Raw genomic sequence first — 24,536 nt, forward strand, 5'->3', positions numbered from 1 at the left:
CCTCTCCTTGTGCCATGAGGCCGAAGGGTAGTCACGTTACTGGGGAGTGCCAATGTGTTCACATGATATACGCCCATCGTGCAGCAGTACCGTGAAGTCTTGGGTAGCAAGGCCGTGAGAAGAGAAGTAAGGTGTCTCTCAACCCTTCATTAATACTGCACGTCCTCTCGCATCGCCCGTCAGCAGCTATCTGAGGCACCGCAGTGTCAATGCCGTGACCAGAAGACTGATTGTGCTTCGTTGGTCCTCGTCATCAATTGTCTCACGTGGCTGCTGTATGCATAGCACATGGCTTCCGTCGTGCTGCCACCGCTTATGCAGTAGAAGGGCAAGAGTGCTACCTCGATACTGAACTCGTGTATCAGCTTCCACAGAGCAGCGGGAGAAGGCAGCGAACTCGTATCAGCGACGGCCTCTGATTAATGAGTATGGAGGACTGCCGTAGCTTTGCGTGATGAGCCTCCAACCACATTGAGATCTCGGTCTGCAGACAGTGGGCTGTAGCCGCCTCGAGTGCTGGCTCAATCAGCTATGTCAGGGTCAAGCAACAAATACCTACCGGCGACACGACTATTACCTTGGCCGTGCGAGTGACAGCCTGGCGAGGCATCGACGACCTCCTCTGCCCAGCCTCGCTTATGTAGAATCTCTTCTCCAGTCTCTTGCAAACGCGAGAATTCCTGATGAAAAGTATGCGCTCATTGCTGAGGCATGAAGGTTGTTTCAAAAATTCCCTGCCGAACCGAAGTCCAACAGGAGCAGTCAGTTGATAGTTTTCACTGCAGAAATGGTTAGCCTTGTGTTGTTGTCGATGGTAGATGGGTTGGGTGGTTACTCACACTAGCAAAAACGCAATCTCGGACGAATCCTCACTGATATGCGTAATGCCCGTGCACTCTGGGATGGCAGTCAGTATTGAGGTGATGGTATGGGGTGGTTCTGGTTGGACTCACGGGATTGAGATTTGGAAGCAGAGCGCGAGATTCGAGTCGATTAAGTACGACTGGAATGCGGCCCGTTGCGCTCAAGCGGCTGACGTAATCTGGTGGGGCTCGGAATCGTGGCCAGCGTCGTCAGTGAGGGCAGGCTATAGCATTGGGCTGTGTATATTTCTCCAGGCTTCACTCATAGCTTGGACTATTGGTGCAGAAATCCACGACAAATATGGGCAGCATGGCGGAAGCGCCAATTGGTATGCTCTGGAGAAGCACAAGTATATGAGCACCATACTGACCACATATGAATAGTCCTCGATGGAGGCACCGGGTTCATCAAAGCCGGATACGCTGGCCAGGTTGGTCGCCCAGTAGTGAAAAGGAAAGTGAACTGTAGGCTGATCATGCGAAGAACTTCCCAGACCATCAATACCCATCTATAGTCGGACGACCCATACTACGAACCGAAGAACAGTCCTCTGGCGACATCAAGCTCAAGGACATCATGTGCGGTGACGAGGCAGCGACAGCACGAAGTATGCTACAGATCACCTACCCCATGGAGAACGGCATAGTCAAGCGCTGGGACGACATGCAGCACATGTGGGACTACACTTTCTTCGAGAAGATGCGCATAGATCCGACCGGCCGCAAGATCCTGCTTACCGAGCCTCCGATGAATCCTCTCAAGAACCGAGAACAGATGTGCGAGGTCATGTTTGAGCGGTACAATTTCGGTGGGGTGTATGTGGCTATCCAGGCTGTGCTGGCACTGTATGCGCAAGGACTCTCGTCTGGTGTTGTGGTGGATTCCGGAGATGGTGTGACGCATATCGTGCCGGTGTATGAGAGCACGGTGCTCAATCACCTGACCCGGCGGTTGGATGTGGCTGGTCGAGATGTCACACGGAATTTGATCTCGCTCCTCCTTCGGCGCGGGTACGCTCTGAACAGGACAGCCGACTTCGAGACCGTTCGTGCGATCAAGGAGAAAATGTGCTATGTCTCATACGACCTAGCACTCGACCAGAAGCTGGCCGAGGAGACAACTGTGCTGGTTGAGAACTATACCCTACCTGACGGCAGAGTGATCCGAGTCGGCAGTGAACGTTTCGAGGCACCAGAATGCCTCTTCCAACCACATCTCGTGGACGTCGAACAGCCCGGTATCGCCGAATTCCTCTTCAACACCATCCAAGCAGCCGACGTGGACATCCGATCATCACTCTACCGCGCAATCGTACTATCTGGTGGTAGCTCAATGTATCCAGGTCTGCCATCACGAATGGAAAAGGAGATCAAGCAATTGTGGCTCACGAAGGTCCTTGGTGGCAACCCCGAGCGTTTAAACAAATTCAAGGTGCGGATAGAAGATCCGCCGCGAAGACGGCATATGGTTTTCTTGGGTGGCGCGGTGCTGGCGAATATTATGGCGGACAAGGAGAATATGTGGGTGAGCAAGCAGGAATGGGCGGAGCAGGGGTCGAGAGCGCTGGAAAAGTTTGGTGCGAGATGATGTTGATGATCGTGTATAGCGTGCAGTCTGATGAAGCCATGGCGTTGGGCGTCGCAGCGGCGGTTGAGCTGCGAATCAAAGCGCCACGATTCTCATACTATCGCAAACTTGCCATGGCAAGGAGACAGCGACCAGAAAGGTACACGACAATGTCAAAAGCATACCTCCAAGCGCACTTCGCATACCTTTTGCCGTAATATAGTACGCCGTCAGGGTATCTTGTACGCTGCGCCAATGGGACGGTTGCCCCTTTCCTCTGACACACGATTCTATACGATTCGTATCCTCTGCACGCCAATACCTAACTCGGAAGCTTCACCTTCCATGATCCCATGCACGTAACAATGACCAAGGACCCGATACTCCTCTCGTTCACCATCTTCGGCATCAACTCGACGAAGCACTACCGGTACAGGACAATCACCAAGCACATGTACCTCATCCCCAGCTGCAGCCATTTTTGGACAAACGCCCAGCCAACCTTTCCTGGTCCGGAAAAGTCTACGGTCCAGCACGGCGATGATATGAGAAGACGTTGCATCATTCAAGCAGATGAGAGCATCGTTGCCGTACTTCTTCAGCCGGTCTTCGGTCTCTTCCAAGAAGCTATATAGAGCTGTGACATCGTCCGCTTTGAGCTGTCGCGGTTTCTGATCTTGGTGGAAACGGTCGGCGAACATGGTACGCCAGAATGCTTGTTCCAACGTGCCTCCACTAATGTACTCATCCTCACCACGATTATCAAGGTCAGTCATGGTTTTCCAGCTCTGAAAAACCGCCAGCTGATCCGCACAGTCCTTCATCATTTCGTAAGCTTCGCCGATTTCACTGAAGTCGTCTACACGAATACCGCTCACGTTGAGAACGTTGTCACCGTCTATCGTAATATTGCCTTCTAATTCGTCTGCAGCGCTGTACGACCATGTCCAGGTGAAGCGGGAGATGGAGTAGAATACCGGATTCGTCGCTGTGAGAGTCCAGTCCGGGACCCACGATGGGAGACCCTTTAGCTCCTGCCGCAGATCGAGACAAAGCGGTACCAGCCAGTCTTGCGTCTTGATCACGTCGGTAGCTAAGCTGGTGAAGATGTCTTGCAAGCTGGCCGCATAATCTGGCATTACTGGCGTCGGTCGTCTTCCGCTTTGTAGCCCAAGCAGCCCATATATCTTATCCCTCGGATCCGTGGCCTTCTTCCAGTTGAACTGCAGCAGTGGTTCTATGAGGTGTTGGCCTTGATCAAGCTTGTTCTTCGCAGCTACAAAGTCGATGACATTGCTCGTCATACGGTATACATGCCTAGGGTCTTCTCCGGGCAAGCCGTATACGCACTCCGTACAGCATGAGCTCATGTGCTCTCTGAGATTACCGAATCCTTTTGTGACTGTACTCCATGGTAACTTGAGGGAGCCTAACATGAGGGTGGCTTTTCGAGGTAGGACTATCTCCTGCACAGTCCATGTTCGCTCGAACCAGGTAGACTCGAACCAAGATCGCAGTACTGCTAGTAGTTCTGCCCAGGCACACGTAGCGTCCGATGACTGATCGTGGGCAGCTGGACACCTCCGGGACATGCAATGCGAGCCGAAGGGAAGCTCGTGGAAGTGTGCGTTTTCGGCTAGCGATGTCATACATCTTTCCAAGATCATATGCATGTCCATCCCCCTGGAAACTCGACTAGCTGGCTCACCGAGCCAGACGATCACCTCCTCGGCACTTCTGAAGATGTCTCCCATCATTGCCACTTGCTCACGCTTCTCTCCATCATCGTCTTGGTCGATGCACAGTGCGTCGATCCAGATCCTGGCCACGTCATCTGTTCGACGGAGCATGTGTAGGGCGGCATGCAGATTCCTCGTCACGCCATGATCTTTGCCGTCGAGTAGGATTGGCACTCTATCATCTTGGCTGCCCCAGACGTAGGATAGACACTTGTAAGATGAGGTAGCCGCTAAGTCCGCCCGTTCCAATCTGCAAGCAATGACCTCGTTCTCGTTTCCAGGGGCTATAGAGCACAGCTTGATTGCCCTCTTGGCTGTCGCAGGAGTGCTTACCACCGTCGCCATGCTGCCATACCATGTCAAATGTTCGGGAATCTATGCGAGAGAAGATAGTCGAGGACGGGGAGTCTCGTCCATGGCCACCTGGAGGTCGACACATCGTCTCGACTTGCGCAACGTGCATCGTCGCACGAATGATCATGAGGAACGGATGCCTGCATGGCCTGCACGACATTCATAGCTCAAGGTCACACAGACTATGTTCAAAGCCGACGGACTTCAGGGGGCGTCATATCGGCCGCGGGCAAACTAGCAGCCCGGGGAAAAATCAATGTAGCCTGCGCATAATAAGGCAACGAGCTTGTCGCTCATCGTGGAAACATGCAGATTTTGCGGAGAGGCTTTAGCTGACAACTTGCACGCCGAGAGATGATCGAGATGCTAGGAACAGGAGCGCATCAGCAAAACAGCGGCTGCATTTGCCGGACTGAAACGCTAGGCCGGATCGAGAAGGCACGATTCTAATCGTGAGAGTAGAACGAGACCGTACCGAACTCCGTACGCTGACATGGTACTGGTCGTCCTGAGTTCCAAAAGACATATGGCACCAGACAGGGAATACCGACTCGTTCATAGTGACAGAAGCGATACATCATCCATCTTGTTTACGTGTCATCGGATCCGGAAGTCATGTCACTTCACCGTCACCCTCCGCTGTCACTCAGCATGTCATCCAGCATCCAACTGATGGTAGCGATCGATAGAGAGATCCGCAGCACACAAGCAGCACCACTGTGACTGAATAATGTACTTATCGTCGTCGTGTGTGCGACATTAAGGCAGGTCCAGTTGCAGAAATACCACACAGGTAAGCATTGTCTCATATGCCCGGAAGCGGCAATCAAGGTTCGTCAGGAGGGAGCAATCCAGATACTGGCGAGAGGCGAGATGATCCGCAGGGTACAGGTAACCAGAGCTACGACAAGAAGCCTCCTGACAAGGGAGGTCCGACCATGCCTGTTGAGAGTGAGTAGTCTCACTGGACATCGACTCTTCACAGTGACCCTACTAATTCCTCTTCTTCACAGTTCCAGGAAAGAACAAGCCAAGGGAAAAGCCCGTAAAGAGGCCAGACGATCCGAAACCGGATCCGCCCAAGCGATGATGATTGTTGGAATGGCGCGGAGAGGCTTTGACGGTTACCTGCCACGGGATGGATCTTGGAAGCATGAAGTGGCGTCCATAGCCTCTGAATCTGTGGGTGCCCATCACGATGCGCAACTGCTGAGCAGACCTCGACCATGGCTTGGTGTCGTTTCGTGGAACAATCTGCCACAGACTCAGTTCTTCTTCGCACCATTCTGTAGCGCACTTAGTATGCCCCGCAGCATTCAAGAGTGTACGATCCTTTCAACGACTGATAGGTTGTATCCTGCGATCCAAGGATCTAGCACATCTCTAGATGACTCTGATTCTACAGATCTGGATACAATCCCAGCTGTAGAACGGTACTAAAACGAGGCATGATGCCCTCTACCCAGCGCCCAGTCCGTCAGTCACCGCTTGGTCATCACACGCTCGAAAGGCTCGAAGGCGAAAGGCAAGAGCCAGCAAGGATCCAGCCGAGACTCACATCAAACACGTCGTACTAGCAATCCAGGTCCACAACGGCCGCCAGACCGTCATCCGTGGACATGGTCTGACTAAGGTGTGTCCGAGAAGCGGTCGATGCTGCAAATTCGAATCATGAACCTGCCAGCTAAGCGGAATACAGTACTTGCATATGATCCGCGAACGGACATTCTCAGACAACTCCTAGAGCTCGAAGATGATGAGCGGGAAGTCGTAGCACAGCAGAAAGTAGCCTGGTACATCCATTGGCCCAAATGGAATAGATTGCTTGGCCAGCTGCAGTTCGTTCGTCAGCAGAAACAACGTCTTCGAGAGCAGCTCGATCAGATTATCGAGTCTCGCAGTCGGTGGGCGTGGTAGTGGAGACGAAGTCGGGAGCGAGTCTAGCCAAAGGAGGAAGGCAGTTAAGGACAGTATCCTAGTGTAACAAGCATTACTGTACACGTGAACCGTAATAACGGCAGTACCTGGGTATCAAACAACTCACTATTTTGACCAGCATGCATCGGCATCCCAAGAGTGTAGCACAAGATCGAGTGGTAAAATCCAAGCCAACCACTCCAAAACATTACATAACCACACATATCTTGATCCCACAGCAAATGATCCCTTGATCCTGCTGTTGTTGCTGCTGCTGTTGCTGCCCTTGCTGCACACCCATCTGTTGCTGAGGCTTGCCATACTGCATACCCTGCCCCTGCTGCGCACCCGGATACCCACCCCCACCCGCAGCAGCCTGAGCATACCCATAATTCGGATTCCCGCCCATCGGATACGCCGTCTGATAATGCGGCTGACCGTAGTTCTGATGCTGCGGTTGATGCTGCTGCTGGTAATCGTAGGCCGGCATTTGCGGAGGTCCTTGTTGCTGTCCTCCCGCGCCGGGTCTGAGCTGGATGTACATTCGGCCTTCGTTGGCTTCGGTGTTGTACTGGAGACCTAGTTCCTGACATATTTGCTCGACTTTGGGCTTGATTTTCTGGACGTGGCCGGAGCTGTGGTTGCCTTTGCCGACGATGACGTGGAGGTGGCTTTGGCCGGATTGTTGGGCGTAGCGGATGCGTTGTTCCAGGATTTCCTCGGCTTCTTCCACGTATTGGCCGTGGAGGTCGATGGTGTCGCCTGCTACTTTCCCTTGGGCATTGTTCTCGCGGAAGATGAACTCGGATGCTTGCTTGTTGTACTCGTCTGCTTTGGCGGCATGTTGTTTCGATTGCTCGCTGGAGTTGTGCGCTCCACCGCCGTCACCACGTTCATATGCTTGGCGAGCTTCGGCGGCGAAGTGTTGGTGTTGGCCCTGCTCTTTACGGGCGAGGTCTCGTAGCCGGTCGTACTCTTGCTCTGCGCCGGATGAAGGACCGTGGTTGAAGGCTGGTTGGAGTTGTTAGCCAAGATCTCAGCCATTGGGTGTTGTTGATCTTACCTTGACCGCCCAAACGCTGATGCTGACCGTAAGACATGCTGCTGCCTATGTACAGAAAATGAATGTGGTTTTGCAATATCTAGATATGTTGTAGGAAAACCAAATACTGCCAGCTTGACGCGAGCTACGTGCTGGCATAGTCGCGAAGGCTATATTGGGTTCGCGCGACATGAAAAGTGGAGAAGCAATATGCAGGTTCAGCTTCCTTCATAACAGCAAGTATATATATATTGTTAGAACCTGCAACTTGACATTATTCTGACAACAAATACCCCCGTGACATCCCTAATCAATTACCTCGACGGATTGATTGGATTCTTCGAGCCCCAAGGGCTAAATCCATCTGGCCACATATCACACCTGAGATAGCAGATGCCAGTCAAACATTCCCAGTCCCTACACTTTCTCATGGCACACTAGAGCACGCTTTTATTCACTTGAGCTGGAAAGTGTGCTCCATGGGGAACGTGCTAGAAGTCATCACGAAGATATTGAGGATCCTGGAGCCGGGCTATGTAGATGTGGACTTGCTCCGGCGGAGGGTAGAAGGAAGCATGGGCGGTAACGCGAGTTCAGCATCTCACATATGCTTTTCTCGCCCTCGGTATGGAGGACGACTGTGATGCTTCACACTGCAATATGGAGAACCTCAGGCCAGACCATATAAAGAATAACAGTCAGTGAATGTTACGCAGGCATGTAAACACGTGGCAGACTCGTTAGTCGTAGTATGCTCATCTGTCCTGGAAAGTCATTTCGAGCAATGTCTCAGACCCATGCTCCCGGTGCCGCCAATGTTCCAGCTGTGCATCCTGAAACTGCAAGCGGCAAGGCCCAGATTCGCAGCTGTCGAAAGTTTAAAGCTGCAGATCGTCGACGGAAATGTATGAGGAGCAATGCAAGCGACTCCATGACACGCAGGCAACGTCGAACTTCTCCAATCGAAGCAGAGTAGAGTTGAGTGCTCGCGTGCCCCCCTGAGGAGTGGAGCGCGCTTGGTGGTGTTGATAGTCTGGTACAGGCACATAAGCGCCCGCTAGGACTGTCACCAACGGAGGTCACGAATCTTATGCTGTCGCTGGTAACGGCGACACATGGCACTGATATGTGGCGTGTCCGGCAGGGAACGAGTCTGTTAACACTCCAGCTGCCGATGTACTGTCAAGACCGCGACGTACGTTGATGAGGGTTTTGATGCTATTCATCGAATGCCAGGGTTCAGTAACGATAATAGCACGGTTCGTCAGCCACAAGTGTGAAAGTGTGACTTGGTTATGATTTGCTGTTCGCTAGTGGATAGCATGCATAAGCGTTGCGCAGCATCCTTGTCTCGCTCAACCAATCAACTGCGATTCTCAGCCTCTGGCCTCCGACTTTTGTCTCCCGTCTCCTCGACAGCCTCCCTCCATACGACCTTCTTCATCACTAGTCCACCACCTCCCTACCGCACACTCTCTCTGTTTGCGTGCTGCATCTTGCGTCGCTAGTTCCTATCACTCCATCACTTCCACCCGCCAGTCCTTCCTTCGCTCTTCTCGCAGTCCAGTCGCGGATCGAATCTTTAGCGCTTGCGTCTGTCCGGCCTTCCTATATTGCGACCGTTCGACTTTCACTGGCTGGCACGCTTGATCTACACACACAGACACACCACATACACAATCTGTCCACGAGATACACTTGAGCCAGTCTCGAGTACGTCCAACATCTTTGTCGTCGACGGCACTGAGTGAGCGCGGATATCGAGACCGAATACCACGACATCCAGCAAGCTTGCTCGCTCATCATACACGCTTCTTGCACGGACAAAGAGCATTTATCAGGCATACGCTATCCAGGTGTTCATCGAAACAAAGCAGCCACATTTGCCACGACGTCGACCACGCGATCTTGAAAGCACAATATTTCTTTGTAATTCCAATAATCTGGCCTGTACCTTACTACCACTACTACTGCACAGCTTGCTTTGATACAGCAGCTTAATATCGGTGCCTGGACCCGCGACTCCAAAGGACACATCACATTACTGGTCTGTTGGACACGCGCAAATTACAGCAGCGCTACATCATCAGCTTTGCTTCAGTACTGCCACCATAACCTTTTTTACTTGCTTCTACGCACAACGACATCTTGAGCTATTACAATGCAATCCAACTTTTACGACATGAACAACATGGGAAGAGACGCTGGCGGTCTCTCCCAAATGACATACAGCAACAACAACATCAACAATAACGGTTTCACTTCTGGCGGTCTCGGTGCTCCTGGCTCTGGCTTTGGCAATAACCGCTCTCGTCTTGGCAGCAAGAGGTTGAGCGTTGCCTTGCCGCCCAGGGTCAATCCGATTCATGAGAATCAGGTCGACAATCCCACGCCTCGCACTAGTCGCTCGCACCTGCTTGCAGGTCTTCGCACCCAGCCCAAGGCTCCGGCCACTCCGGCATCCGCTCCTTACCAGCAGACTGAGCACGCGCAGGGTCTAGGTGGCCCTCGCTGGGCTCAACAAGGCTATGACCACGGCTACAACCAGGGCGTTCCACAGACTGCCACCGGTGCCAGCTTCGGTCTTGCCAATCAGTACGCCATGAGTGCTGGCCAGCAGATGTATGCTCTGCCAGAGCAAGTCCTCGCTCCTCCGAGCATGTACGATCAGATGGATGATGTCGATCCGGCCACGCTGCAGCAGATGCAGATGACCAGTCTGTACTTGGCGCAGCGTAAGGAGCAGCTCCAGCAGCAGCTTGCTAGTCTCACTGCTGCTACTCAAGGCCTGCAGCTCAACACAAACATGCAGTACAACGGCTATTCCCAGTCACCAATGACTCCTCACACACCTCAGAGCTATCTTGGCCAGCAGCAGATCATGGCTCCGGTCGAGGTCCAGCCAGGCGTCTTCTTGGTCTACAATCCCGCCATCCAGGGCTACAGCTACGTTATGGATAATAGCATGCAGCAGCAATACCAGACGTCTATGTCCCCTGCTCAGCAGCAACAGGCGTCTGCCTTCTCGCCGCCGACCCCGAGCGTACAGATCTCACCGCCTGCGACCGAAAGGTCCACGCCGTCAAACGTGCGCTCCTTCTCTCCACCCAAGAAGGCTCCCACGCCACCCTCCACGCTCGAACACGTTGAGCCATTGCCTCCACCATCTGCCAACGCTTTCCGTCGCGGTCACAAGAAGGCATCTTCGCTTGCTATCGACCCGTCGGCCAACGCTGCTCAAGGTCCCAAGACTGCTTCGGCAGCCACCTTTGGCACGCAGCGCGCGGCCTTCCCACCCACTCCGGCCACTGGTACTTTCGGGCCAGGCGCCGCTCGTGCTGGTGAGCATCCCGCTCGTCAGCCTCGTGGCCCACCGCCGCTCGAGGAGCTCACAGCCGCCCCAACCAGCAAGCACGAAGGCAGCAAGAACTTCGCCACGCGTCAGCGTCGCCGTGCTCTGGATAACCTCATGAAAGCAGGTATCGGCCGCCGTGCCGTCTCCCGCTCTTCCGGTGGCAGTCCCGTCAGCGAACGCGACTTCAACTTCTCTGCCTCTGAAGACTTCGATCTCGCCTCTCTCGGTAGTGCCGGCAGCCGCAAGATGAGTCCCATCGGCTCCGAGATGAAGGAGAAGCGCAGCTCGCAGGGCTCCAACGATGGATACTTCGGTCTCAGCTCTGCTAGTAGCAGCGAGGGCGAGGATATCGCGTATAAGCAGCCGCCTACCCCTGCTACGCCGAATGGTGGTGTGCAAGGTGGTGGGGAGAGGAAGAGGTTGACGCTTGGGGTGCAGCTTGCTGCTGCTGCGGAGAAGAGAAAGAGCTTTGTCTTCTAGATGTGTTGTTACGCTTGGATTTCAAGGGGAAGTGGATGGTTGGGTACGAAGGCTGGGTTTATGCTCTACGCAAACGTGATAGACCTGATGGGCATGTGAGGATGGGAAGAGACGAATCTCACCGTGCAGCACTTTTCTACCAGCGCATGCGAAAGCGCCGTGCGCTTTGAGCAGGCATAGCTGGATGAGCTGACGTGGATTTTGTGCATATTATCTTTTCTTTTTACGTTTGGGTGAGCGATGCGGATTGTGCATTGCCTTCGTCTTTTCTTCAGATAAACGGCCGATTTTATGAAACACTGTCCCTCTTTTGCAAGAATAATCTTCACCTCGTCTGTGATCTTCACTTGTCTCTACTGAATTGTGCACCACATGGATGTAGTTTGATGAGCCTCCTGTCGGAGAACACATGCTGAACACTTCAAATCAAGCTTGCCTCCGTCTATTGATGTCACGACTACAGCATGCTTTTAAGTGGAGGCTATGCTTTCTAGCAGTATTGGGACCATGTTGTGAAGTAATAACAATGTAATGACTCTGGCCATCATCCATGGTGGTCGTATTCGTGCATTGATGGTCACTCACCACGGAGCTTATGACGTGCGGGAACAGCCGCCGCACTTCCAATATTGCTGCAACTGGAGAACTTTTTGATCTTGTAACTAGCAACAGCGCAACCGCCAACATGTAAGTCAATACACAGTGCGATTGGTACAGTAACTTGTGCTAACAGTCTTTAGGCCTTTCGTAAGTACGCCCACTGCCTCTGCCGGCTCGCGATCATCGCTTGAGCCTTGAGAGTCCTGCAAGATGCTTCGGATGGCTCTGAAGCGACAATTGCTGACTCGAGGATGTCCTACAGACCAAACAGATCAAGTCGAGCCCATACTTCGTGAGTATCCAGACCCACCTTTTAAGTGACTGTCTCATGCTGACCATCACTTCAAGAGCCGCTACCAGGTGAAGTACAAGCGCAGACGTGCGGGTAAGACCGATTACTACGCCCGCAAGCGCCTCACTACCCAGGCCAAGAACAAGTACAATGCGCCCAAGTACCGTCTTGTAGTCCGCTTCACCAAGCGTGACATCATCTGCCAGATCGTCAAGTCCGAGATCGTCGGCGACAAGGTCTTCTGCGCTGCGTACGCCCACGAGCTCAAGCGTTATGGTGTCTCTCACGGCTTGACAAACTGGGCTGCTGCCTGTAAGAACACATCCCTCATTTGACTGAGTGAAGCATGATCTGACTCCACATTCAGACTGCACCGGTCTACTCCTCGCCCGCCGTGCCCTCAACAAGCTCGAGCTTGACGATACCTTCGAGGGTGTGGCCGAGCCTGATGGCGAGTATAAGCTCACCGAGGAGGCCGAGAAGGATGGCGAGACTCGTCGCCCATTCAAGTGCTACCTCGACGTTGGCCTTGCGCGCACCAGCACCGGCTCTCGTGTCTTCGGCGCCATGAAGGGTGCCTCAGATGGTGGACTCTACGTCCCTCACGGTGAGAAGCGCTTCCCCGGCTACGACATCGAGAGCAAGGAGCTCGACGCCGAGACCCTCCGAAAGTACATCTTCGGCGGCCACGTCGCTGAGTACATGGAGACCCTTGCCGACGACGATGAGGAGCGCTACAAGGGCCAGTTCTCTGGGTACATCGATGACGAGATCGAGGCTGATGGGCTTGAGGAGCTCTACGCCGAGGCTCACAGCCAGATCCGTGAGGACCCATGGAAGAAGGATGATGAGGAGGGTGAGAAGAAGACTCGCGAGGAGTGGAAGGAGGAGGGCAAGAAGCACAAGCAGGCTAAGATGACCAAGGAGCAGAAGCAAGAGCGCGTGCAGGAGAAGATCCGTGCGTTGGCCAGCGAGTAGGCTGTCTCTTCGCATCTGTCGTCTGGCGTGGCGCTGTAGTACTGGCGAAGGTCATGATGTTCGTTCGGGGGCATGGCGTTCATGGAGCTCAGTAAGGTAGTCTGAAAAGCTATGCAACATGTGTTTTCTTCCCCGTCTATCTACAAGCCTATCATGTCTTGATGACCTCTCGATGCGAAAAATATGAAGGTGAGTGTGGAGACTCACGCACACTGACATGCTGCCATATTATGTTTGAACAGCCTCACGCTCCTTCCCTACGCTCCTTCCTCACACTCCTACCTCACGTTCCTTCCTCACTGGGTAGTCTGGAAACCTTGAAACCTTATTCAGACGTGATCTCCATCTTGCTGTCGTACTACTGATCTTCTCTGGCAGACTTCTCATGGGTTCCACAATACTTTGCGGATGCGGATGTGGTGATGACACGACACTTGAGTTCACAGAAGCAGGGCTGCGGAAGTCCATCCTACGTTATCAGCACGAATGGCGTCCCTACCGGTGCAGTACCCAGGATCATCTGGCACTACGGCCTCTGGTCGACATTCTCGAAGCACACTCGATCTCAGGGCACCATGGTCTCTGATCGAAATCCTCGAGGAGCACTCGAATCCTGGAGGAATGCCATCCGTTCATGGGAACATGAACAGGCTTCCTAAGACGATCGAACTTGAGCGCGGTGATGGTATTTCCAGCAATTGCCAGATCAGCCCGCGGATACTATATTGGCGGATGCTCAGTACTTGTCTCATATAGCCATGGGGGTATTGGCTGTATATGTGCATTTGCATCTGTCGTACATCGTTACAACTGAGTATAGCTGGCTGCTCTTCACCTAACGACAAGACCAGCATTAAGCTGGGTCCTGGCGCGACACTCGACGCGTTGCCGAATGTCGCAACCCTTGTGCCGTGGACCATACAAGGCCGGCAGCAATACGGGACGCGTGCTTGACCAGCTTGCGGTTGGTTGCGATATCGCTACTTGCTCCTGTCATCGCGGATTGCGCAGGATGATCCGTCCCCCAATGCTTTGAAGGAATCGCAGGATCTAGCATGACAGCTCTAGAGTTATCGGAATCCTGGTCATGGACATTTCCCGGCTATGTTGCGGTGTGCAAAGGCCTCTGGAGTCCATCAGGTGCCCTTGTCCTCCACCCGGCCACCTTGGGGATGACTCTATCGGCACTTGACAGCACCCTTGAAAGCACTGTCGATCCTCATCGTCCGTATAACGAGCGGCATGACAATCCTGAGATGACGACCATCCAGTCAATTAATGGTAGGCTTTGCCGCCGACGCAACTGGCAAAAGTGCGATCTCCGTGATGTTCGGTGCTCGGCTGTTTCATCCAGCTAGCTCACGTGCCCTCTATATAGATTTCTCACTATTGGCACCCCTGGGAAGGCAGGCGCCGTATAGTCAAAGCCGCTTTGCCTATATGCTGGCCAATGCGCGCAGACACTCGGAGCTTTTCGCTGCTTGGAGTAAGTGGAGAGCGCGGGACTGGCCGCTGGTGCAGGTCGATGCGGGCTCGGGTTCTCGACAGACTGCAGGGCAAAAGGTAGTCTGGAGAAATGAAGGTATCATTACATCCCAATTGAAGATCTCGACAGATGCTGGAATTGTAGCTCCTTTAGCTGAGCCGGAGTGGTCTGCCGAATAGCCATAGCAAGCGAAATGGTCAATGATCCAGTGCTGGCTCTCGGAACCCAGAAGCACGCAAGCAATCCAAGAGAAGCCAGGGGGCTTGAACGCATGGATCAAGTTCATTTCCTAAGCGCATCGTCTCGGGACCATCCACATTATGGTTCTTGACAATCGCCCTTGTCGCTGAAGCGCTGGCCACTCTGCCATCTACCACACAACCACTCCTGGTCAAGCGGCCGTGCCGTGCGAACACTGTGGTGAGCCAGCAACTCTATCTGCCGCCATTCATCGATCTCGCCAAAGTGTGTTGTTTTTGGCCCTGGGCGTTCTTCACCACCATCACTCGTTACGTTGCATACCTCTCAGTGATCGCGTTCTCCTTCTCCTGGGATAGCACATTCACATTGAACACTAAAGCATCTTTACGGTCGTTACGATTGAGACAATACTCCGCAGTCAGTGAGACATATCGCGCCTGACGACAACTTTGATAACTGCTATCTGAGACCACTACACCCACACGTTGCGAATGACGACGTACTGAGCGATGCTACTCTGGATAGGATAATACTACTGGTTCGAATCAACACCGGCTTCTCTACATAATGTCTTTAGCGGCGACACTATCCTCAGGCGGTATGCGGCCAGCCAGCTTCTTGCCTGCGATCAAATGCTCCAACTGCGGCGATGAGATTGAGATTGCAGCCATGGGCGACCACATATGCGGTCCTACACCTGCATCACAACCAGAGCAGCAGCCAGCGACGCAAAGCAACCCTTTCACGTTGAGGCAAATGAACGCACATGGACATATGCCTCACGCGCCCTCCCCTCTGCAGCAGCAGTCACAGCCTCCCAAGGCAACGCCAGCTCCTCAGACACGGGTACGAGCACCGACAGTAACATCCAAGGTTCCACCTGTGCCGAAGTTGCCGCGAACAGCACCTCCACGCATAAATCCCGATGCCGCGAATCGACCATTCCTTGCACCAATGCCTCCAGGCTCAGACTCGCCAATCTCGCCTGCTCTTAGCGCGCGATCAGGCAGTAGCGACGGCAGCAGACCACCTCCACCTACCCGAAGTGCTACGAGTCCAATGCCTCGCATGTTCGACCCTCGACCACCAAGTCCAGAGATGACTGGCAGCTTCGATTGTGCTTTCCCACCATTTCCAGCACCGAGCAGTGTGGGTAGTGATAGCAGGCCAGGTACCGCAGGTGGCGGGAAGACGCCAACGCCGAGTGAAAGGGCGGTCTCTCGAGGGAGCTCAAGACAAGGCAGCAACGCTGGAGGCGCGGAAAGACCACCATGGATGGCTGGACCCCGAAGTCCGGCGGGTAGTGATAATGGCATGGGCCGGGCGAACACCCTAAAGAGTGGACCAACCAGTTCAGGCAGGCAACCAAGTGACCAAGGCAGTGTACCACCACCGATGGACAGGCGGCGCCCAAGTCTGTCTAGCATCAAGTTTGGGAACGAGCCTCCCCCAATACCAAATGAGCCCATTCCGAGACCTTCGACATCGCACGCCATGCGGTCTCAAACACCCAGACAACTCACAGCCGGTGGGAGCAATCTCATGGCGAATTCAGAGATGAGCGCTACAATCAGGAGTGGCCAGCCATCAAGACCTGAGCGACCAGATGAAGATCTCATGTCTCCGAAATTCTTGGACGAGCTGAGTGACGAGCCAGTCGTAGAGATGCCATCCATCTTTTCGCCATCACAGCCACCCGTACCTGTACGAAGTGCAGAGCGAAGTCGGACATTCCCAGTGGATCGCGAAGACGAGCACGATCTAGCACAGTTTCATGACCTGCACAAAGCACCAAGCGAGCCAGAGTTACGAAGCAGAGAGCGAAGACCGACTTTGACCGCCGGGTCTGTGTCTGACCTGTCGCACCTACCACAGACCGCATATCACCAACGGACGTCCAGCAGAGGCAACATGAGAATCGACCCTAGGCTGCAGGATGCTCCGCCTGTACCCAGACCCGTTCTGCAACATCGCAAAGAGAGGACACATTCGCCTTCCGGGTCTGGTTCGTCCACCGCATCTTCGACTCCTTCATTGGGCGACAGCACAAGCAGTAGTGGTCCAAGCCCGGTCGATAGTGCGGCGAGTAGTCTAGAAGTATCGTCACTCCTCAACCACGGCACGAAACGGTATGGCGAGGAAGAAGGGATGCGAGTTGCAGGGCTAAACTTCAAGGTCAGGCAAGATCCGGGAATGCGCGCTGAGCAGCCTGCTTATCGATCGTCGCCACCAAAGAACTTTGCCCGACCTTCCGCGCCGAGGACTGTAGACGCGCCCTTGAAGTCGCCTACCTTGCCAAGTGCGGAACCGACGCCTCTCGAGTCCCCTATGGATCCGGCGCTCGCGCAGCGTGACCCAGGACGAAATGCCTTTGAGCCATGGCAGGCTCCTGCAGCTCCCCAAGATCGATTAGCACTTCCCACCAGGTCAAATACTGGACCCGCTCCTAGTATCGCAGCCGGTGAGGTGGCCCAAGCACAACAGATGCCGCCATCATCCACCTCTTCCTCGAACAGCGACTACGATCCTTTCAGGGCCCCTTCACCACAGCCACACACTCGCGCACGATCAAAATCGAATGCTGCACCACCGCGATCTCCAACCTTCAACATGAACAATGCACCCGCGATGCCTCTGCCGACCCTGCCTTCATCTCAGTACAAATCTTCCAACCCAGGAACTACGGCTCGCACGCGCTCACCACAACCGGCAGCTGTACCGGCGCCCCCGCCAATTCCGCAAGATCCTGTTCGTCCACAGCCACTGACTCGGAGGTCCACAAATGCCGTGAGAGCGGTGTGTCGAGGCTGCAACAAGACGATCGAGGGCAAGTCAGTCAAAGCTGCCGATGGACGTCTGACAGGCCGCTGGCATAAATCGTGTTTCGTCTGCCGGTGTTGCGAGCAGCCTTTCCTCACTGCAGACTTCTACGTCATCGACAACCAGCCTTACTGCGAGCAGCATTACCATGAGAAGAATGGCTCGTTGTGTCATGGCTGCCACCGTGGCATCGAAGGACAATATCTCGAGACGTCATCGTCAGCGGGCACCAACGCTGGCAATGGCAGTGGCAAGGTGGACAAGAAGTTTCATCCTCGCTGCTTCACCTGCTGCGATTGCAGGCAGGTACTGTCAGAGGACTATTTCGAGATCTCAGGAAGAGTCTTCTGTGAACGTCATGCACTAGCTGCCATGAGAGGGCAGGCGAGGATGATGGCTGGGCCTGGGTTGGGCGTGGGAGGTGGCATGCCGAGCAGCAATCTCAACCCGCAGGATAAGAAGGCGTTAACTGCCGAGAGGAGGACGACTAAGCTTATGATGATGTAGCTTGGAGTCTGCGGGAGTATGTTGGCATGAACAGGACACATTCGCTATGAGCATGGCTCTTTCCTTGCTTTCTGTTTGTTGACTTCAGCGTGGCGTTGCATGGCATGGAGGGTGAACTATGGGCTGCACTTTTGGATTCTGATTGCATGGGTTGGCAAGGTTAGCTTTAAGGCGGCCGAAAGGATCGAGGTGTGCATATACCCTTTTGCTTTCATTGTATAGCTATACTAGAGATACCCAGCGGGACTGCGATTGAGATTGGATGGCTAGATAGCCCACTGGTTGGCTACAATTTAGTTCTAATGTGTATATGCGAAAGCATCTTGGAGCTGACGTTTCACACGCGTTCAGAGTCCCGCTACAGGGTCGCCTCGTGCAGATGTTCTACGGGAAGTCAAGGTGAGGTTTTTTACCAAGGCCTGGTGCCTAAGTGAGATGGCTCGCCGGGCCAATGTACGGTTGGTAAAGAAGGCCAACCAGCCTTTGATGAAATTTGGGTCTCTAAGACGTCTGTAAGCCCACTTTACGTTTCACATCTATAGCATACAACGACATAAATGTGTCGAACGCAGGATAACCAGACTCACCAGATTCAACAGCCAAGCACAAGAGTGATAGCAGTCAGTCAACGTGGAGTCCACCTTCAAGATGGAAACGGCATCGTCCTGGTCATGCCCGCGGTCAAGAGTCTACCCGCTAGGGCAGCACTTGACGCTCTCCCTCGTCCAGAAGACCCTCGAGCATTCTCGACATCGCGAGTGTCCACGTCTAAGGTCTGCAATAATGTGGTAGTTTCCTGCTTGCACGACCAACCCACCCATCTCCAGAGTAATATCACGATAGCGGTGAGACCTAAAGTCGCGACGAAGTAGATCCAGAGCCAGCCCGAGGCGAATTTACCGTCTCGTGGAGAAAAGTCGCAGAAGCTTGTGCTGAAGAATGTCTGATTGTCGTCAGCTAGAAGCCATCTAACGTCGTAGTGCGTATCATACCGCAACGGAAGTACCAGGCAAGAACACGAATGTAGCAGCAGCGATTACTCGCATGTCAGTACTGTCTCTGCGAGCGAGAGCGGCGACTTTGGTAGCCTCCTTAGCCATATGGAGGGACGCCTGCGCTATCTCGCGATTCACGATGTTGTCTTGGCTGGCAATTCAGGCGTAGAGCTAGGAGACGGAACGACGTTAGTATCATTGTTCGGTCAATAGAATCGAGACGAAGAACGGCTCACTGTCGAATTCAGGCCTTGTATCTCAGCAATAGTACGACGGGCACGCGAGCGTAAGCAAAGAAGCAGAGCATCCAGTGTATCGAGCCTGGTCAGAACTTCGTCGTCACCAAGTCGCGAGCTTCCGGCTTGTGTATGCGCGCTGGCATTGAGCCACAGACAATGAAATTGACGTAACGAAGCAGCATGATGCTCAAACAATGGTATTTCCACTTCGTGAAAGTTGGCGAATGCCTGGGAGGCCGTGGTAAGGTTCTCGACTGCTTCGAGGAGATCACGCTCCTGCTGTTGCTGATGATCTGCGGCTTCACCGTCGAAATAAGGACTGAAATTCACATTCTCCTGAATCCAGATCCAGCGTCGAGCGTATCGGGTGCACAACACTGGTATTCGCTCGGTCGTCTAGCTTGACAGTGGACGCCAAGTCTTGAGTCCACTACCTGCAAGTATGAATTTGCGAACAACGATACCAGCGTGATCGAAAAGTCCTCACAGCAATGTGACAGATGCTAGAACGCCAGAATCCTGCGAAAAGTCCATATTAGAAGCAAAGAAGCAGCAGAAGTCCAGATGGAAAGCGAAGAAGCAGAAGTGCTCCAGCCTGACGCCACCGGGCGGCCTCACGAAATAAGTGAGGCTGAGTTGCATGGCAGGTCCTCCTCCATCAGTGCGGCCCCAGGTGCAAGAAGCCAGTACATCCGGCCGTGGTGGTTCAAGGAGAGGTCAAAAGATGATGTAAGAACGCATCGCGATTCGAATAGATGATGTCGAAGTCCTATATTGCTAGCTCCAGTCAATCGCATTTGGCGTCTCCACTGCACAAAGTCTACAAACCAACAACGAAAGCACACAACGCAGAAACGGGCTAGGCAAAGGAATCATCCGTTCAGTCAAGTTCATGCAAAGTACGTACAATCTCATCTTCCCCTCGGTACAACGAGAGGCCTTCTCATCTCCTCCGCCCATTCAACACCTTTCCAAGCGCCCTCAAAGCATCAAGAGCATCAGCACCCTTACTCTCCTGCCTCCTCGCCTTCTCCCTCTCATCGAGCATATCTGCCGCCTCAGCCAAAGTCCTCTCCGCCAGCTTCTCAGCAGTATTCCTCGTAGTCGAGAGAGCGTGGACGCCGTGCGCGAATTGATCGACGGAGAATTCTAGGTTCTCAGCTACATGCTGTAGTCGTTGTTGTATTGCTGTCGAGTCTGTTGCGATTTCGGTGGTTGGCGCTTGCAGTTGCTCGAAAATAGCTCGTTCGGGGCTGTCGAGGAGGTCGAGATTTACTGGCGAGAGAACATGTTGTTCGTCCTCTGCTCCAGATTCTGCTGGTGGCGGTGTAGAGAGGGCAGATTTCATGAGAGTATCCCAGTCTGCTCGTTCTTTCTTCAGTCTGGAGGCACAAAGTCAGCATGTCGTCTAGAAGTCCGGGATCATGCTTTAACATACCTCTCGAGCTCCTTTTCAAGCTCTTCAGCCTTGGCAGCATTGGCAATATTCCGTGGATTCGGTTTCTTCCGCAACGGTATCTTCGGCACCACTGTCTCATCACGAGAGAACCAATCACTAAGTGTGCCTTTCGTGACCAGATCCTGCGAAAGCTCTTCTTGTATGACGCGAGCTGGGATCATGTCAGCAAGAGCGCTCTCACCATCTACAATCAAGGTTGCATACCTGCTTGCAAAGCTTGAAACTCCATACTCGAAGCAGGACTGCTGTCCTTCGGCGCGTCTGGCTTGGGTGGCAAAGCTCGAGTACCGCACCAGCCAAGCAGACATCGCATTCGTCGTGGTTCCGTAAGGTCCGCAGAGATATGCTTGAAGAACTCTGCTTCTGGCACTTCTGCATGAGGTAGAGCTATAGAAAGCCATACATTAGCTGAATGCTGATATGGAAGGATGCATGCATACATACCATTACCACGCCCCTCATCAATCAGACTGCTCGCTCGCTTGCCTCTCATGCCTGAACTGCTTCGCCGGTTGCCATCTGCGCTACTCTTCCGCATCTCCTTGTTGCGTCGAATGACAGGCGTGTCCTGGAATGGAAGGACGATCCGCATGATTTTCTCCTCTTCTTCCAAGCCATTCGCGCCTCGCTTGCGCTTCTTTTCCACGGTCACCGGTCGTGCTTTATCCGGACTCGGCGACCGTTCTGTGTTGCCGTGCGACTTGGCGTGAGAGGGCTTCAATGGTGATGGCGCCGCAGTCGGATCGGAAGACGAGCCTTCATTCGACAATCGCTTGCTTCTTCGTTTTGGCTTCTCCGCCGCTTCTCGCTCAGGTGTTGTAGGAAACCGTCTCCGAACTTTCTTCACGACAGGTTTCGACGCTGTATCTTCGCTCGGTGCCGAAACTGGCGCCTGTGGCTGAGCAGCTGCCGGCGCTACTGGAGCAGGAGGTGGCGGCATAGCCTCTCTATCCTTCGCAGGCGACTGCTTCTCCGCCACCCCATTGCGCCCAGCCGGCTGCTTCACGTCCTTCGCCTTCCTCCCACCCTTCTTGAACGCGAACCCATCCACCTCCTCCTCATAGACTTTACGCGGTCTCCGACGCGCCAAAGCATTCGCGTCACCATCCTGCTCCTTCGTGCCTACCGTCGTAGCTTGCGCGCCTCCGCCATTGGCCCGACTTCTCTTCATAGGTGGTTCATTGTCGTCCACGCCCTCGTGCGACAATCGCGCGCTCCTTCGCTTCGATGTACCCGCTCCGTTCATGCTGATGACTTCCAAGGGCGAGCGCGTGAGTACCATGGACATGTCGTGGAGATTGTTCAAGATCGTGGAAGGCGCGTGTTGTTCGCGTTCGGGACTTGTTCAGTGGTGACAGCGCATTTGCTTCACTTGATTTGCATGTCAAGTTGGCGACGGGGTCGAATGGGGCGTGATAGCGGTCGACAGCAAGATCGTCGCGTGGATGTAGTAATGTCTTGATATCGTCTTATAAGTGGTGGTGCGTGCCCCCAATGTATGGTCAGGATGGGAAGTAAACAAGACAGCTCCGCGCTAGCCGAGTTGAGTCAAGCCGCTAAACATGCACGTGACATGATGGAGCCCGAGCCATAGCCACATTTCCTTACTGTCACATCAAACCACATTATACATAAAAGGCGAGAGAGAGTAAAGGAGAGAGCGAGAGCAGATCACAAAAGAACAGTAGAATCGTACATCGCACCACGGGTATGTAACAAGAACCACTCCCCAACTCTCAAAAACGCGCTCACAACAAGGGCAGGGCAGACATCCCCTCGATCCTCAAGCTCAGATAGATTAGCAAGCACAAGAAAACCCCATATCCTTCACTCACCATGCCATCTCCATCCATCGCCTTTCCGAAAACACGATCGGAGACCCTCGAGTTTTCACGTGTCCGTGTGTCCGCGGCAGCCCCGCCCATCTTAGCAGCGCAAAAGGGTTTCTGGCTGTTCGAAAAGAAGAAGAAAAGGCCGTGTATTCCGATGCTGATATGTATGTGCTTTGCTTTGCCTTGCTGTCGAAAAGGAAGCTCGTGTGAACCGGTCCAGCCAAAGCACACCTCACTCCATCCCTCCACCCATCCGTAGTAAGAGAGAGAAGAAACGCCCCCGCTTGCTCAACGCCCATGGTTGTTTTGACCCGATTGCTGAATCTGTTTGGCGTTCCTGTGCCATTTCTTCACATAGTCCCTTTGCTCCACCTATCTTCACATATCCTCCCCTCCCCACACCTGTGTATCTCGCTGCAACGTCTCCGCTCAAACGTACATCGTCCTATGCAAAAAACCTATGTTCAGCGTACATCCTTACGCAGAAGAGAAAGTTCGTAATATGAGGCCGATCATATCAGTCCGCACATGCGCAAATTCTCCTGAATGATAATGTCGTTGACGGCCGCCATGACGAAGCGGATCTGCATGGTATCCGTCGCGCAAGTGAAATGGGTGTAGATCTGCTTGGTCGGGTGTTGGTTAAGCCTGCGAGAAAAGAGAAACGTCAGTAACCGTCGTGCATAAAAGCCAATGCATAACGCATGCGCCATGGCTGGCTACGGTGGAACTCACGAAACGAATCGATTGAGGATGTAATCGCATGCCGCGCCGTAATCCTGCCCACCCTCGTAATCCGGGAAGTAGTTCTTCATGGGCGACACGGGCAACTTCTCCTTGAACCGATCGATCTTGTTCAGAAAGAGGATAATGCTGGTCTTGGTGAACCACCTGCTATTGCATATCGAGTCGAATAGTGTGAGCGCCTCTTGCATACGGTTCACCGTCTCGTCTTCGAACAGCAGCTGGTCGTACTCGGATATGGCAACGAGGAAGAGAATGGTAGTCACGTTCTCGAAGCAATGTATCCACTTTTTCCGCTCAGATCGCTGTCCGCCCACATCGAACATTCGATAGGTGAGGTCGCCGATGATGAAGGTGGTTTCCGTGATACCGGTCGTCTTGACACGCGATCGTAGCACGTCCTGGTCGGAGGGGATGTATGTTGGTGATGATATCCTGTCCACCGAGTCGAAGTAGTATTTCGCGCTGTCGTTGAGCTGATATTCTCGGCTTCGTTGGAAAGCCAATTGCACACCTGCATCGGCCCAGAGAGTCTTGACCGCATTACCAACTTCTGGTGGAAGCACGTCGCCTTCGATTTGCGCGGGCTGCATGAAGACGGTCTGAACGTGGTACTCGGCGCGTTGGTCGTCAAGTGGTAGTTCGAGGCTCTCCATCGCTTCGAGGATGACGCGCATCGATTGGACAGTGTTCGAGAAGATGATCTGCTTCATGTCAGCCATTGTGCAAGGTTATTGAGTACTATACCACATACTTCTCGGAAGCTTTCCCGCTCGTCTCTGGAATAGCCACCCTCGTGGATGAGCTTCATCTGTTTCAGGATCGTGGACTTTCCAGATTCACCAGCACCAAGCAGCAGCATCTTGATTTCATTCCGCAAGTTGATCTTGTCCCGCTTGAGCTGGTTCTCAATCTCCTCATTTCTCTGCTTCCCCTCCTTCGACTCTGAACTTTGGCCGCAACCCATGACGGCGGTATGTCTTCGCTATGCGCAAGCTTGCCAATGGTGATGCTTGGCTTAGAATTATGTCCAGCGGCGCGCTGCGAAAAGGAGTGGCTCAAGCTT

The 24,536-nt window shown here is 53.5% G+C and overlaps 10 protein-coding genes across 10 annotated transcripts; 6 read left to right on the forward strand and 4 right to left on the reverse strand.

The window, feature by feature from the left end:
* Positions 1–1,173: 1,173 nt before the first annotated feature.
* ARP2 (Arp2/3 complex subunit, actin nucleation center) lies at positions 1,174–2,451 on the forward strand (the record flags this gene model as incomplete). Its single annotated transcript, XM_064841740.1, has 3 exons — positions 1,174–1,192; positions 1,248–1,294; positions 1,348–2,451. The coding sequence occupies 3 exons, from the start codon at positions 1,174–1,176 to the stop codon at positions 2,449–2,451; spliced, it is 1,170 nt and encodes a 389-aa protein (XP_064690575.1).
* Positions 2,452–2,720: 269 nt separating this feature from the next.
* LTS14_009058 (uncharacterized protein) lies at positions 2,721–4,527 on the reverse strand (the record flags this gene model as incomplete). Its single annotated transcript, XM_064841741.1, has 2 exons — positions 2,721–4,453; positions 4,503–4,527. The coding sequence occupies 2 exons, from the start codon at positions 4,525–4,527 to the stop codon at positions 2,721–2,723; spliced, it is 1,758 nt and encodes a 585-aa protein (XP_064690576.1).
* Positions 4,528–5,332: 805 nt separating this feature from the next.
* On the forward strand, positions 5,333–5,613 carry LTS14_009059 (uncharacterized protein; the record flags this gene model as incomplete). The annotated part of the gene is made up of 2 exons (XM_064841742.1): positions 5,333–5,474; positions 5,537–5,613. 2 exons carry the CDS (start codon positions 5,333–5,335, stop codon positions 5,611–5,613), a joined length of 219 nt encoding a protein of 72 aa, XP_064690577.1.
* A 1,035-nt stretch (positions 5,614–6,648) lies between these two features.
* Positions 6,649–7,540, reverse strand: LTS14_009060 (uncharacterized protein; the record flags this gene model as incomplete). Its single annotated transcript, XM_064841743.1, has 2 exons — positions 6,649–7,451; positions 7,504–7,540. The coding sequence occupies 2 exons, from the start codon at positions 7,538–7,540 to the stop codon at positions 6,649–6,651; spliced, it is 840 nt and encodes a 279-aa protein (XP_064690578.1).
* Positions 7,541–9,643: 2,103 nt separating this feature from the next.
* Positions 9,644–11,317, forward strand: LTS14_009061 (uncharacterized protein; the record flags this gene model as incomplete). Its single annotated transcript, XM_064841744.1, has 1 exon — positions 9,644–11,317. One exon carries the CDS (start codon positions 9,644–9,646, stop codon positions 11,315–11,317), a length of 1,674 nt encoding a protein of 557 aa, XP_064690579.1.
* A 595-nt stretch (positions 11,318–11,912) lies between these two features.
* On the forward strand, positions 11,913–13,187 carry RPL5 (60S ribosomal protein L5; the record flags this gene model as incomplete). The annotated part of the gene is made up of 5 exons (XM_064841745.1): positions 11,913–12,004; positions 12,058–12,064; positions 12,180–12,209; positions 12,266–12,521; positions 12,577–13,187. The coding sequence occupies 5 exons, from the start codon at positions 11,913–11,915 to the stop codon at positions 13,185–13,187; spliced, it is 996 nt and encodes a 331-aa protein (XP_064690580.1).
* Positions 13,188–13,348: 161 nt separating this feature from the next.
* LTS14_009063 (uncharacterized protein) lies at positions 13,349–13,846 on the forward strand (the record flags this gene model as incomplete). The annotated part of the gene is made up of 2 exons (XM_064841746.1): positions 13,349–13,376; positions 13,566–13,846. 2 exons carry the CDS (start codon positions 13,349–13,351, stop codon positions 13,844–13,846), a joined length of 309 nt encoding a protein of 102 aa, XP_064690581.1.
* Positions 13,847–15,441: 1,595 nt separating this feature from the next.
* LTS14_009064 (uncharacterized protein) lies at positions 15,442–18,201 on the forward strand (the record flags this gene model as incomplete). The annotated part of the gene is made up of 1 exon (XM_064841747.1): positions 15,442–18,201. The coding sequence occupies one exon, from the start codon at positions 15,442–15,444 to the stop codon at positions 18,199–18,201; it is 2,760 nt and encodes a 919-aa protein (XP_064690582.1).
* Positions 18,202–20,378: 2,177 nt separating this feature from the next.
* Positions 20,379–22,182, reverse strand: LTS14_009065 (uncharacterized protein; the record flags this gene model as incomplete). Its single annotated transcript, XM_064841748.1, has 4 exons — positions 20,379–20,817; positions 20,874–21,045; positions 21,099–21,281; positions 21,339–22,182. 4 exons carry the CDS (start codon positions 22,180–22,182, stop codon positions 20,379–20,381), a joined length of 1,638 nt encoding a protein of 545 aa, XP_064690583.1.
* A 1,056-nt stretch (positions 22,183–23,238) lies between these two features.
* Positions 23,239–24,437, reverse strand: GPA1 (guanine nucleotide-binding protein subunit alpha; the record flags this gene model as incomplete). The annotated part of the gene is made up of 3 exons (XM_064841749.1): positions 23,239–23,374; positions 23,462–24,174; positions 24,225–24,437. 3 exons carry the CDS (start codon positions 24,435–24,437, stop codon positions 23,239–23,241), a joined length of 1,062 nt encoding a protein of 353 aa, XP_064690584.1.
* Between the last annotated feature and the right edge of the window lie 99 nt (positions 24,438–24,536).

This window comes from Recurvomyces mirabilis (genome assembly GCF_035927965.1).
Source record: "Recurvomyces mirabilis strain CCFEE 5264 chromosome Unknown scaffold_29, whole genome shotgun sequence".
NCBI lineage: Eukaryota > Fungi > Ascomycota > Dothideomycetes > Mycosphaerellales > Teratosphaeriaceae > Recurvomyces > Recurvomyces mirabilis.